At 36.1% G+C, this 15,093-nt stretch overlaps 2 protein-coding genes across 6 annotated transcripts in view; both read right to left on the bottom strand.

Moving 5' to 3' along the window:
• LOC121913709 (DLA class I histocompatibility antigen, A9/A9 alpha chain-like) overlaps positions 1-15,093 on the bottom strand; it is a 258,294-nt gene that overhangs the window by 34,931 nt on the left and 208,270 nt on the right. The window lies entirely within an intron of this gene.
• The window catches only part of LOC121913712 (major histocompatibility complex class I-related gene protein-like), a 100,956-nt gene that overhangs the window by 51,481 nt on the left and 34,382 nt on the right, over positions 1-15,093 (bottom strand). The window contains exon 1 of one of the 3 annotated variants that reach the window (XM_042436481.1): positions 12,047-12,213. The exons of the other annotated variants lie outside the window; for them this stretch is intronic. Coding sequence (XP_042292415.1) covers positions 12,047-12,107 — 61 coding nt within the window. The 5' untranslated portion in view covers positions 12,108-12,213. Of the gene's footprint in view, positions 1-12,046; positions 12,214-15,093 lie in introns of those variants that run through there. 3 annotated transcript variants of the gene reach the window in all.

The raw sequence follows: 15,093 nt of genomic DNA, 5'->3' as shown, positions 1-15,093 counted from the left end.
GTGCAGAGTTGGGTAATATGGACAAAACACAAAACAAACATTTACCATGTGATTTATAATTAATAATTATTTTAAAGTCGACTAAAACATAATGTTTGATTTTATATAAACAGTAAAAGTATTGAAGATCTCATGTTGGGCCAGACTTTGGTCATATTTAGATTATTAATTTAGACATAACGATTGTCAACCTTTTTCAGATTAATATGGTGAGACGATCAATAATAAAAATGATGTCATTATCAAAACAGTATTTCATTATGTAACACTGACATCAGAATCTGTACAAAGTCATGTAGCTCAGCAGCTGACATCATGTCTTCCTACAGGAAAACTTTAACTCATTTCCTTCTCGTCCTTCAGGAGACGTTTGTTCACACCTTCATTGACGTCATTGAACACACACACACACACACAGACACACACACACACACACACACACACACAATTAAAGACTACAATCTCCTTTAATGCATTACGTTAATTTTTTACATGATCTTATAATGCTCTCAGGTTTGTCAACATCATGTGTGTGAGAGGAAGAAATCATAGAAAATCAACATAATGGTGCGTTGGCTCCGATCATTTATGGTGGTGTGAAAGCTGTCAAACCCTGCTGCAGAACAAACAACCAGGTTTGTTTCTCCAAAAGCATCTTAAAGCTATGATGAAACTGTAAAATCCATCTTATGAACCTTCTACAGTTTCAGAGGTTTGTTTCCAAAAAGCATCATAACTGACGACGCTCTTACAAACAAACAAAGATGAACCAGTGACTCCTGAACACTCGCAGGAGGCTCAAAGCATCTTAAGAACCTACAGCAGGAACCAAAAACTACATGTTTTATTCAAGTTTTCACTGTTTTTCTTCATGAAAAACTATAGACTCAAAAATGAACACTGATGTTCTGTAAGTAACGTTGATGTAAAAGGAAGAATTAGAAAATAAAACTAAACTAAACCAACAGACACAAAAATTAATCCAACAATTAATCTTCCAGTTTATGTCTTCATCGTCCTCCTCTCCCTCTTCTTGCATCACATATTCATCTCTACTGGCTGAAACTTCCCCAGTGGTATATTTTCAGGTTCTTTTCTTTAGATTTATGTGTATGTTTGCTTCACGCTGACATACAGCAGGTCTGATACAGAAATGATGATGAAATGACGCAAAGTCATGAAACCTCTGCTGCTTCATTTCAGTTTTAATCTGATCTTCAGAGTAACGTTAACGCAGCTAAATCAAAGTTTACTTTCTTAAAGATCCCCTCCAGACATGTATAAAGACCTAAAAATACTCTACGTCTAATAATAATGTCTCTCATATAGTTTTTGCGCAAGAAAAGTATAATTACCAGTTTAAAATCCTAGAAATATCATCTACTCCTTCTCCCTCACTTCTGACTGTGTGGACACACTGTGGATTTTGGCCTCCATCACTTCCATTGAAAGCACATTTGAAGGATCTTTTAATATCCAGTATGAACAGGAGGAATGATTACAGCGAGGAAAACCTCTTTCACTGTTCATATGGACACCTGACTGTTGATTATGATAGAGTTTAAAAATTGTGAACTTGTCCTTTAAAGCCTCAGTCAGTGTTTTTCTGAATAAAGACAACATTAACACAATAAAATATAACAATGTATGACATCCGTACATCTTTGTCGCATTACGACACATTGCGATTTGAATTCAAAGTAAATATATAAGTTGTCATAAACACTGTTCTGTTCATCTGACAGAGATCATTAAATACAGTAGTAGGCTGTAAAAAAAGCAATGGACAGATGATGCAGCTCTGCAGCACATTATTTTAATTGACATGACGGCTCCAAAGCGAGGATGTCTCACTTTGTTAAATATCTGCTGCCTCGCCTCCTCCGCTCGCATCTCAGGTGGGAGGGACTAAGATGCGAGGAGAGGAGACCAGGAAAGGAATCGAGGATGTACAAACTGAGAAATGAGAGGAGGGCTAGGTAGTAAGGAGACGCTCATTGGAGCCGTCAGGTGAGTTGATGTCTGCAAGAATTAACAGATGTGTTACTTTCTATACATGAACTAATGCTGCTTTTCTACACATCTTGTGAGGCTGAGATGCATTTTGTTATTAACTTTTCATTTATCCAAATTGCATAACACATTTTCTCAGTTACCTCTAGTAATATCTAGTCATGAAGATAGTATGTTAAGTTTTGGTAATTTGGGTGTAATTCCTTTTAACATTTAATTTATCTCTTGCTGCCACTTGAAGCTGCCAAAGCATGAACCTGTGTGGTGCAGATTTCAGTCAATCAACAGAAGATACTTACCAGAACCACCAGAGGCACCCCTGTAGAGAGACTCATCAGACCCTGTGAAGAAAAGAAAATGCATTGAGGTTTGTAATAACTGCTTATATCCAATCTGTGTTTTCTGGACTGCTTTTGATTTATTTATTCTCTGAGGATACAACGGAAACTAAAGATAAAATGCTTTAAAATACTGTTTCAGGACCTGAGTCAATGTCTGCAGAGGAAGAGCTTTCTTTATGTTATAAATGATGATATATAATAGATTAAAGTGATGTAACATCACAACAGTTTCAGACATTAACAAAATGTTTTGATGGTTTCCTGTAACACCATTAACACCAGCACCTCCTAACTTCACTTCCTGTTTGGTTTAAAACTTCAAAGATTAAACTCAGTCATCTATTGTTTTTTAATCTATTATTCAAATTACATGAACATTGGTGGGTGCAGAGTTGGGCAATATGGACAAAATAATATCTCATTATCAAAACAGTATTTCATTATGTAACACTGACATCAGAATCTGTACAAAGTCATGTAGCTCAGCAGCTGACATCATGTCTTCCTACAGGAAAACTTTTACCTTTCTCTTTCCTCTTTTTCCTCAGGAGACGTTTGTTCACACCTTCATCATTGGGAAGTTGTGGAGAGACATTGATAAAAAAACACACACACACACACACACACACAATTAAAGACTGAAATCTGCTTTAATGCATTACGTTAAGCACATTGAAAGCACATTTGAAGGATCTTTTAACAGCCAGTATGAACAGGAGGAATGATTACAGCGAGGAAAACCTCTTTCACTGTTCATATGGACACCTGACTGTTGATTATGATAGAGTTTAAAAATTGTGAACTTGTCCTTTAAAGCTTCAGTCAATGTTTTTCTGATGGGAAAGAAAGAAAGTAGTTACCTTGGACATTGTTGGTTGTGGCTGGCAGAGTGGTGACTGTAAATAAAGACAACATTAACATTACTAATAAACAGCTGCACTTATTAAAATTCAAAATATACATATCCATTTTTTAACTGAGGAAAGTGTGAAGTTCATGATTCAGAGTTTACAGACAGGGCTGCCTTAACTAATGATTTGACTTACTGACCATCTTCTCTTAATATGAGTCCATGTGTCTGATAAAACGTGGAGCTTTTTCTGTCTCTACATCCTCTTTGATTTTTTTTTTTAAATAAATCAGGATTGTTTGGTCTTTGGTTGGTTTGGTTTGTCTTTTGGTCTATAAGTCTATATTCTTGCTGTGTTTACAGAAATGACTGATACCAGTTAGACTTCTGAAGGTGAACTGGTAATGTATGGCAGAGGCTCGTGTCCAGAAGGTCTGCCTCAGGTTGGTGATTTATGTCTGAACAACTGCACCTGTCCACTCAGTGGCTCCTAGCCAACCTACAAGAGGCCCTTCCTCCTCCTCTGTCTCAGCTTTTTTTACACTTTAATTTATTAATAAAGTTAAATTTGGTTTATTCAGACATTTGGGATTCTTTCATCATGCTGCCTCCCTCTGAGTCATTGTTGTAACATTATAAACATCTTTAGCACCAAAATATTTAACATTTCAATCTTTAAAAGAATCCAAAGCAGAAAAGTAAAGCACTTACCTTGGGCAGCAGGAACTTCATCATGTGGTACATCTGTGAATAAACACAAAGTTAACACACATATAAAAAACAAAAACAGCTAAACTAACTATTGTCAAGTTCATTGTACAGAAGTTACAGCCTGGCCAGGACTAATTAAAAGGATTAAGTTGCCGTCAACAAATCAGTGCTTCCTGGACTGCTTTCTATTTATTAATTATACTAACAAGTATTGTGTGATATATCTTATTCCTCTGTGCCGTAGAGCTCTGTTGACCTCTGTGGCTCCGTGGTCAATGAGTCACACCGCTGTACTGGGTGACATGTTCCTTCATCAACATGAACACACTGTCCTTTATTTTGACTCAATCCTGCACACACAGTCCTGCTGCCAGAAATACTCACAAGAGTTCAAATGTGGATTCATCCACCGCTGAAAATAGTCCCCAACAAATACACTATTTCCTCTGTTTGTTTGTTAAAAACTACAGTGACAAAATGACTGAGACTTTTTTAAAAACATGAAACTAAATATTTCTGATCTACGTCTTCAGTAGGAAGTAACGAGCTTGAAGTTTAGAGCCACAGACAGGGAGGGACGTTGACAAGTATGTAGAGACAGACTCATCACTTTGTTGGTTTTACTTGTTGACAATAAGAAATATATTTAACACCAGTCTGATCCTATAAGCTAAGTAAGTCTGACCAAAGCTGTAACCTTCAAGTAAAAGAGAAGAAATAAAATAGTTACCTGGATGATTGTTGGGTATCAATCCTCCTGTTAATAAAGACAACATTAACACATTAATGAACAGCTGAACTTATTACTACTCCTAAACTACATAACTGATTCTAAATCTGGAAAAGTCTCTAAATGAAGAACATCATGACTTGGGACAAAACAAACAGCTGGACTTATTTCAATTCCAAACATGCATATCCATTTTTCAATTGAGAAAAATTATCTGAAATTAGTAACTTGCAGAACTTGTGGTTTAACTGAGCAGCTTTTAAAGACTCAATTTGTAATTTTTGTTTTTTTGACCCCAAACATTTTTATGGACAAAGACCCTGAAGTCCAGACAGAAGATGTTTTTAATTTTGGGGCAAATAAATGTTATATTGTGTGCAAAAAACAATCTTTAATACATTTTTTTAGTAGGAACAAGTTATTTAAAAGGTGTGTTTAAGTTTAGGATAGCTACTTAATGCTTCTAGTGCTTCTATAACATGGCCCTCAATTATTCATGGATGTCAAGTCAATGACATGGTCTGAAACTGTTTAGTCTCTCCATTAGATAAATCTATTGTCCTTTAAATTACACAGTTTGAACACTGATTCAATTTGAGGACAATCCCAGAGCAGTAGGACTTCAACTGTATTAAATTCAGAGGTGAAAATAAAACTTTATCAAATTTTATTCTCAGTTTTGAGGTGATGAGAGCAAGTTGCATGATAGAGAAGAACTATATGAATGTATAGTTCATTATATCTCTCCAACATGGTAAAAGCTTGTGTCCACCTCTGTCTCAGTGTTTTTTAAACTTAAAATTAACTTAAACAGTTAAATCTGGTTTATCCAGACAGGTTCATCATTCCTCCATCTGAGTCATTGTTGTAACATTATAAACATCTTTAGCACCAGAACATTTAACATTTCAATCTTTAAAAGAATCCACAGCAGAAAAGTAAAGCACTTACCTGGGGCAACAGGATCTTCATCATGTGGTACATCTGTGAATAAACACAAAGTTAACACACATATAAAAAACAAAAACAGCTAAACTAACTATTGTCAAGTTCATTGTACAGAAGTTACAGCCTGGCCAGGACTAACTAAAAGGATTAAGTTGCCGTCAACAAATCAGTGCTTCCTGGACTGCTTTCTATTCATTAATTATACTAACAAGTATTGTGTGATATATCTTATTCCTCTGTGCCGTAGAGCTCTGTTGACCTCTGTGGCTCCGTGGTCAATGAGTCACACCGCTGTACTGGGTGACATGTTCCTTCATCAACATGAACACACTTTCCTTTATTTTGACTCAATCCTGCACACACAGTCCTGCTGCCAGAAATACTCACAAGAGTTCAAATGTGGATTCATCCACCGCTGAAAATAGTCCCCAACAAATACACTATTTCTTCTGTTTATTTGTTAAAAACTACAGTGACAAAATGACTGAGACTTTTTTAAAAACATGAAACTAAATATTTCTGATCTACGTCTTCAGTAGGAAGTAACGAGCTTGAAGTTGAGAGCCACAGACAGGGAGGGACGTTGACAAGTATGTAGAGACAGACTCATCACTTTGTTGGTTTTACTTGTTGACAATAAGAAATATATTTAACACCAGTCTGATCCTATAAGCTAAGTAAGTCTGACCAAAGCTGTAACCTTCAAGTAAAAGAGAAGAAATAAAATAGTTACCTTGATGATTGTTGGGTCCACCTCCTCCTGTTAATAAAGACAACATTAACACATTAATGAACAGCTGAACTTATTACTACTCCTAAACTACATAACTGATTCTAAATCTGGAAAAGCCTCTAACTCAAGAACATCATGACTTGGGACAAAACAAACAGCTGGACTTATTTCAATTCCAAACATGCATATCCATTTTTCAATTGAGAAAAATGATTATCTGAAATTAGTAACTTGCAGAACTTGTGGTTCAACTGAGCAGCTTTTAAAGACTCAATTTGTAATTTTTGTTTTTTTGACCCCAAACATTTTTATGGACAAAGCCCCTGAAGACCAGACAGAAGATGTTTTTAATTTTGGGGCAAATAAATGTTATATTGTGTGCAAAAAACAATCTTTAATACATATTATTTGGTAGGAACAAGTTATTTAAAAGGTGTGTTTAAGTTTAGGATAGCTACTTAATGCTTCTAGTGCTTCTATAACATGATCCTCAATTATTCATGGACGTCAAGTCAATGACATGGTCTGAAACTGTTTAGTCCCTCCATTAGATAAATCTATTGTCCTTTAAATTACACAGCTCTCTGAGCTTAATTAAATACTTTGTTCTTGTTTTTGTGTTATCTGTCAATTTAATGTCTCTTCTGGTTTTTCAAACTCCCCTTTTTGTTTTATATCCTCTGTCCAGTAGTAGCGCTTTTTTTTCCTGCTAAGTTGGTTCCTCTCAGACTTCAGACTGTGGGCTCTTCTCATTTCTCTATTTTGTGCCTCCTCATCTCCTCTCTCATCCGTCCTCCTGCCTGTGACCCGGAAATCGATCTCAGTGCGTCATGTTTAAGGACGTCTCAATTCCTAAAATGCATCTCAAGGAGAGAGGAGGCTTGCTGGAGGAGCTATGAGCGAGGATGCACAGGTTATCCTTTGAGGAAGTCTTTTCAGCATACATGACATATAAAAGAGGCGTGACACACAGCTGGAATATACAAACCATTTGTAGTGCTTCACACAATAAAATATATAAAGGATATATATGCGTGTTTGTGCTGTAAAATAAGCAATGGACAGATGTTGCAGCTCTGCAGCACATTATTTTAGTTGACATGACGGCTCCGAAGCGAGGATGTCTCATTTTGTTAAATATCTGCTGTTAAGTTTTGGTAATTTGGGTGTAATTCCTTTTAACATTTAATATATCTCTTGCTGCCACTTGAAGCTGCCAAAGCATGAACCTGTGTGGTGCAGATTTCAATCAATCAACAGAAGATACTTACCAGAACCACCAGAGGCACCCCTGTAGAGAGACTCATCAGACCCTGTGACGAAAAGAAAATGCATTGAGGTTTGTAATAACTGATTATATCCAATCTGTGTTTTCTGGACTGCTTTTGATTTATTTATTCACTGAGGATACAACGGAAACTAAAGATAAAATGCTTTAAAATACTGTTTCAGGACCTGAGTCAATGTCTGCAGAGGAAGAGCTTTCTTTATGTTATAAATGATGATATATAATAGATTAAAGTGATGTAACATCACAACAGTTTCAGACAATAACAGAAGATGTTTTTAATTTTGTGGCAAAGAGATGTTATATTGTGTGCAAAAAACAATCTTTTATACATTTTTTTAGTAGGAACAAGTTATTTAAAAGGTGTGTTTAAGTTTAGGATAGCTACTTAATGCTTCTAGTGTTTCTATAACATGGCCCTCAATTATTCATGGATGTCAAGTCAATGACATGGTCTGAAACTGTTTAGTCCCTCCATTAGATAAATCTATTGTCCTTTAAATTACACAGCCTTAAAATACACAGTTTGAACACTGATTTAATTTGAGGACAATCCCAGAGCAGTAGGACTTCAACTGTATGAAATTCAGAAGGTGAAAATAAAACTTTATCAAATTTTATTCTCAGTTTTGAGGTGATGAGAGCAAGTTGCATGATAGAGAAGAACTATATGAATGTATAGTTCATTATATCTCTCCAACATGGTAACAACTTGTGTGCACTGTATGAATGTTTTTCACATAATATGCACAAACAAAATAAATACAACAATCTTTTGGGACTTCGGGGGCTGCACAAATGAAATCTATATGTATAACTGAAGCATTTTACTTTTAGATGAAATATTAGCATTATGTGTTGTTCCACAGATCATATTGAAAATATAAACCGACTGTACATGTTAACATGTTAATAAGGATGCATGCTAATGTTTAGCATGTTAGTAATAGAGATGGAAGATATTATTAAAATCCTCTTTCACAGTGTTGCATATTTTATATTGTGACAGATAGATGATATAGTGCCTTTTCACAATATTTAACTTAACCAGATGGGAAGAATGCTTTTTTGGCTAATCCAGTGATTAAACAAAAATCATCTTCAAATCAAATATTGCCATTACACAAACTCATTCATTTGCAGCTTTGCCAACAATGACTGAATGCAGTTTATTGCAAGGAACAAATCAAGAAAAAAAGTCTATTTGACTGACAAAATGAATCTATTTAAAAACATCAAATGCAAATGTTGTTTCAGTGGATTGTTTTTCCTAAGAGGAGGAAATGCAGCTTGTACTTTATAAGCAAAAGGAAATCCTTTTTGTAAACTTGTGTTGTGTCACAGTGGTTTTTAATGAGATTCTCAAAAAAATATATATTATGAACTACAGCTGGTAGCAGTTATTTATGCATCTAAGAAGCAAACAACAACAGACAACTATAGCTAACTGTGAGGTAGAAACTCAACACCTCTGGGCAGCTCCCTGCACAAATGTGTGATGAAGAGTTTTGATGAAGAGACTTTAAACTCAGTCAAATAAAAGATAAGAACCTTTCCTACATGATGACTGACAGGACTGATATTCACTGTGACCTGTGAACATCTCATGATGTCCATGATCATTAAATAATAGACCTTTGCACCAGATAACCAACAATGATTTAACACCCTTTCACCTTCCTGACTTATAGCAGAAGAGACTGTAATATCTGTCTAAAATTGGTGTAAATACAGTCTATGTAAGAGATAAAACCCAACAGGTTGTATGTTGCATGATTGTAATGGACAGCACAAACACTAAGAACCATCAGTATCCCTCTAATACCATGACCACTTGGGTTTGTTTTTACAATCTGCAGCGTCAATCAGTTCAATTTTAATTTCTGGGTCATTTTTGACTGAATTCAGCAATGACGAAGCATTTTGAATTCATTACTGCTCTGATTCTATTTTTCCAACAAAACACATATATTGTGTGTAAAAACTACTTTTTCTGCTCAAAATTATCTCATTTCTGTCTGTTTGGATTTAAATTTCAGTTCAGCCGAATTCTCTAATTGTGAGGAAAAGTCAACAATCTGAGGTATATTTCACTTCAGCTGCAGCATCAAGTATTAATATCTGAACTCTGCTAACTGTAGCCTCAGTTTGTTCCTCTCACACAGAGCTGCTGGAGACGTTAGCAGGTCTGATAAGAGACGTCATGCTGCTCAGAGAACCCTGGTTATACAAATAAGTTATTCCTTTTCTGTGGCAGTAAACACAACACATGGGCCCGCTGATAACTAACTGTGCTGTATTAAAAGCTGTATGATGTATGTATTATGTGCTGTATTATAAAGACATTCAGACTGATGACGGTAACATTAACATGATCAACCGCAGGGCTACAGCTACGTACTGACACTCCCTCACAGACACACACACACCTGAGAGCTTCTCGTAGTAGAAACTTTTACAAAGGGCCATGAATGTGCTTCTAGTGACGGTCAAAGCTCCGGCGGACACAGAGAGTCTGACAGCAGCTGCTCATGGCCGGTTATCTCTGACTACCAGCTCTACAACTGTTCATGCTACACTGAGTGGTGGTCAGTCTTAATCCACTCTCGTCAACGTCCCCGTACCTCCCGCATCACGCACTACGTAGCCACGAGGCCACGCCCCCTACAGTCATCCTGTGCACATCTTTTAAATATGCTGGGATGGAGGGAGCTAGCAGAGTTTGACTGTGTAGTTACTCTTTAAATCAATTTAAAGACATAAAAAACAACTGTTAAGTAAATAGAGCTTTTCAATTGTTTGCTGGAAAACTTGCAGGAATCAGTTTCTTTTCTTAATCTAGTTTTTTTGAGGAATTAAATGTTTTATGTATTTTCTTTTAAAGGATATAAAATAAATTATGGGAAAAACATATCACACTCCACTGGTACCTTGTTGTTGAGAAAGCACAATGATTATATATTACACCTACCATTCATCCTGTTTCTATACAACACCACCAGTACGATGACAACAAGGAGCACAACCACAACCGCCCTAGCAATAATAACTACGCTGTTTCCATAACATAGAAAACATTTACATTAGTTTCATTCGCTTAACATCATTAATATTTAGTTTCATGTGACTCAGTGTTGATGCATGGTACTGAAATGTAGACGTGATAATCAGTGATAATGTGATAAAAGTGATAAGATACAATTTAATGACACAAAATAACATGAAATGTTATTTTTTTCCCATCAGACAGAAAAACGTGGCTGGAACTAGTTCTGCCCCAGAACAAAGATTTTCCTTGTCGACTAGTAGTCGTTAGTTCAAGCCATTATGATATTAATTTAATTATTTAAATATATATTTTGGGGGGCATCAGAAACTACTGGTTTGAGTTCCAGGGCTGAAAAGATGTTATAAGTATCATTGTTAACACTGTGCTACATTACAGAGAAAAACAAAACCGTAATGAGCCTTTAAAATATACATTTTACACGCGCAAAGTGACGTTAGGACCACTACTGTTCTTAATCAGAATCACTGGAGTCTGATGGAGTCTGATTAAGAGCAGTAGTGCTCAAAACGTCACCTTGGTACAATAAATTATAAGTGGAGATTGGAGCCCTGCAGTGTTTGAGCTGTTTATCTGCGTATTTCGACATTCGCTCACTTTCAGCCCAGCACCTGCCCTCTTCCGCTTAGATGTGCGCACATGCTCCTGACTTGTTGATACCAATGACAGACCTGCTATAACAAACTGTACTTTCTTTAATTTACTCTATTTCATTTGTAGATTGATGTTGTTTACAGTTGTAACTATTATTCCAGTAATCATATTGGCACATTTTGAGAATCATCTAATTGTTTCAGTTTTCTGTTCAAGCACAAGTGTCAAACTTCCTGTGGTTATCTGTTCCCTTTTCTCTCTTTTATGTATCAGTAAATTTTTCGCCTTTTTTAGGTATTGGGCTGTTGGTTGGACAAAACCAACAATTTGAGGACATCTTGAACTTTTGGAAAATTGAGAAGGACATTTTCTAATGTAATATTAAAACAGAACAATTATTTGAGTCATCAAGAAAATAATCGTCAGGTTAATCTACATTTAAAATAATTATCATTTATATTTATGGTGATGTCTTTGTTTTATCTTTTTAGTATTTGAACAGAAAAATAATCAAACTCTCTGACGACATGTTACACTCTCAGGTGATAAGTTACTAAAGATTTTCTAAGTAGTTGATCAATTTCATTTTGATGTAATAGGCTTGTACATTGCAAAAAGTAAAACAAAATTTAAAAAAATCAGTCTATATGAATGAGATAAACTCAAATACGCAACAGAAATCTGATCATTACAAAGACGTCACAACTTTGACCATTTTACTTTCGATTTTAACCGGAGTCGCATTAATGTGTAAAAAAATATCTCTCTTACCGCTGTTTACCGTCAGTCCCGTCCCCAAAAGGACGAAAACTGCGATGAAATACATCTTCATCACAAAGTAGACTCCGTTTACGTTTCTAAAAGTCCTTTTTGTCCGAGTGTTTGTCGATATTTTAACTACGCAGCGACAAACTTCTGCTGCTTCCTGCTTCTCAAGTCTGTCTCATATAGACACGTTACTGTATAACGTATTTCCCTATAACGGTTCTATATCTATTGTCTGTCTGCTCTGCACGGTGCGTTCAGGTGCTGCTCGTAATGTAGGGACATTATTCTGCGTTCACGTCGCGTCTACATTTAGTACTTTTTGCTGCATGGGATCATTTCGTTCAGATAACTGTCTTAAATCAACAGTCAGGAACCCAAATGAACATTGAAACATGTTTTTCTTACTGTAATCATTCCCCCTGTATATTTTGGGGGGGCATCAGAAACTACTGGTTTGAGTTCCAGGGCTGAAAAGATGTTATAAGTATCATTGTTAACACTGTGCTACATTACAGAGAAATACAAAACCGTAATGAGCCTTTAAAATATACATTTTACACGCGTAAGGTGAAGTTTCCACCACTACTGTTCTTAATCAGAATCACTGGAGTCTGATGGAGTCTGATTAAGAGCAGTAGTGCTCAAAACGTCACCTTGGTACAATAAATTATAAGTGGAGATTGGAGCCCTGCAGTGTTTGAGCTGTTTATCTGCGTATTTCGACATTCGCTCACTTTCAGCCCAGCACCTGCCCTCTTCCGCTTAGATGTGCGCACATGCTCCTGACTTGTTGATACCAATGACAGACCTGCTATAACAAACTGTACTTTCTTTAATTTACTCTACTTCATTTGTAGGTTGATGTTGCTTACAGTTGTAACTATTATTCCAGTAATCATATTGGCACATTTTGATAATCATCTAATTGTTTCAGTTTTCTTTTCAAGCAGAAATGTCAAACTTCCTGTGGTTATCTGATAAGAGACGTCGTGCTGCTCAGAGAACCCTGGTTATACAAATAATTTATTCCTTTTCTGTGGCAGTAAACACAACACATGGGCCCGCTGATAACTAACTGTGCTGTATTAAAAGCTGTATGATGTATGTATTATGTGCTGTATTATAAAGACATTCAGACTGATGACGGTAACATTAACATGATAAACCGCAGGGCTACAGCTACGTACTGACACTCCCTCACAGACACACACACACCTGAGAGCTTCTCGTAGTAGAAACTTTTATAAAGGGCCATGAATGTGATTCTAGTGACGGTCAAAGCTCCGGCGGACACAGAGAGTCTGACAGCAGCTGCTCATGGCCGGTTATCTCTGACTACCAGCTCTACATCTGTTCATGCTACACTGAGCGGTGGTCAGTCTTAATCCACTCTCGTCAACGTCCCCGTACCTCCCGCATCACGCACCACGTAGCCACGAGGCCACGCCCCCTACAGTCATCCTGTGCACATCTTTTAAATATGCTGGGATGGAGGGAGCTAGCAGAGTTTGACTGTGTAGTTACTCTTTAAATCAATTTAAAGACATAAAAAACAACTGTTAAGTAAATAGAGCTTTTCAATTGTTTGCTGGAAAACTTGCAGGAATCAGTTTCTTTTCTTAATCTAGTTTTTTTGAGGAATTAAATGTTTTATGTATTTTCTTTTAAAGGATATAAAATAAATTATGGGAAAAACATATCACACTCCACTGGTACCTTGTTGTTGAGAAAGCACAATGATTATATATTACACCTACCATTCATCCTGTTTCTATACAACACCACCAGTACGATGACAACAAGGAGCACAACCACAACCGCCCTAGCAATAATAACTACGCTGTTTCCATAACATAGAAAACATTTACATTAGTTTCATTCGCTTAACATCATTAATATTTAGTTTCATGTGACTCAGTGTTGATGCATGGTACTGAAATGTAGACGTGATAATCAGTGATAATGTGATAAAAGTGATAAGATACAATTTAATGACACAAAATAACATGAAATGTTATTTTTTTTCCCATCAGACAGAAAAACGTGGCTGGAACTAGTTCTGCCCCAGAACAAAGATTTTCCTTGTCGACTAGTAGTCGTTAGTTCAAGCCATTATGATATTAATTTAATTATTTAAATATATATTTTGGGGGGCATCAGAAACTACTGGTTTGAGTTCCAGGGCTGAAAAGATGTTATAAGTATCATTGTTAACACTGTGCTACATTACAGAGAAAAACAAAACCGTAATGAGCCTTTAAAATATACATTTTACACGCGCAAAGTGACGTTAGGACCACTACTGTTCTAAATCAGAATCACTGGAGTCTGATGGAGTCTGATTAAGAGCAGTAGTGCTCAAAACGTCACCTTGGTACAATAAATTATAAGTGGAGATTGGAGCCCTGCAGTGTTTGAGCTGTTTATCTGCGTATTTCGACATTCGCTCACTTTCAGCCCAGCACCTGCCCTCTTCCGCTTAGATGTGCGCACATGCTCCTGACTTGTTGATACCAATGACAGACCTGCTACAACAAACTGTACTTTCTTTAATTTACTCTACTTCATTTGTAGATTGATGTTTACAGCTGTAACTATTATTCCAGTAATCATATTGGCACATTTTGAGAATCATCTAATTGTTTCAGTTTTCTGTTCAAGCACAAGTGTCAAACTTCCTGTGGTTATCTGTTCCCTTTTCTCTCTTTTATGTATCAGTAAATTTTTCGCCTTTTTTAGGTTTTGGACTGTTGGTTGGACAAAACCAACAATTTGAGGACATCTTGAACTTTTGGAAAATTGAGAAGGACATTTTCTAATGTAATATTAAAACAGAACAATTATTTGAGTCATCAAGAAAATAATCGTCAGGTTAATCTACATTTAAAATAATTATCATTTATATTTATGGTGATGTCTTTGTTTTATCTTTTTAGTATTTGAACAGAAAAATAATCAAACTCTCTGACGACATGTTACACTCTCAGGTGATAAGTTACTAAAGATTTTCTAAGTAGTTGATCAATTTCATTTTGATGTAATAGGCTTGT

This window comes from Thunnus maccoyii, chromosome 15 (assembly GCF_910596095.1).
Source record: "Thunnus maccoyii chromosome 15, fThuMac1.1, whole genome shotgun sequence".
Classification (NCBI taxonomy): Eukaryota; Metazoa; Chordata; class Actinopteri; order Scombriformes; family Scombridae; genus Thunnus; species Thunnus maccoyii.
Note: the sequence above shows the minus strand (reverse complement) of the source record. Positions and strands in the feature narration are given on the sequence as shown.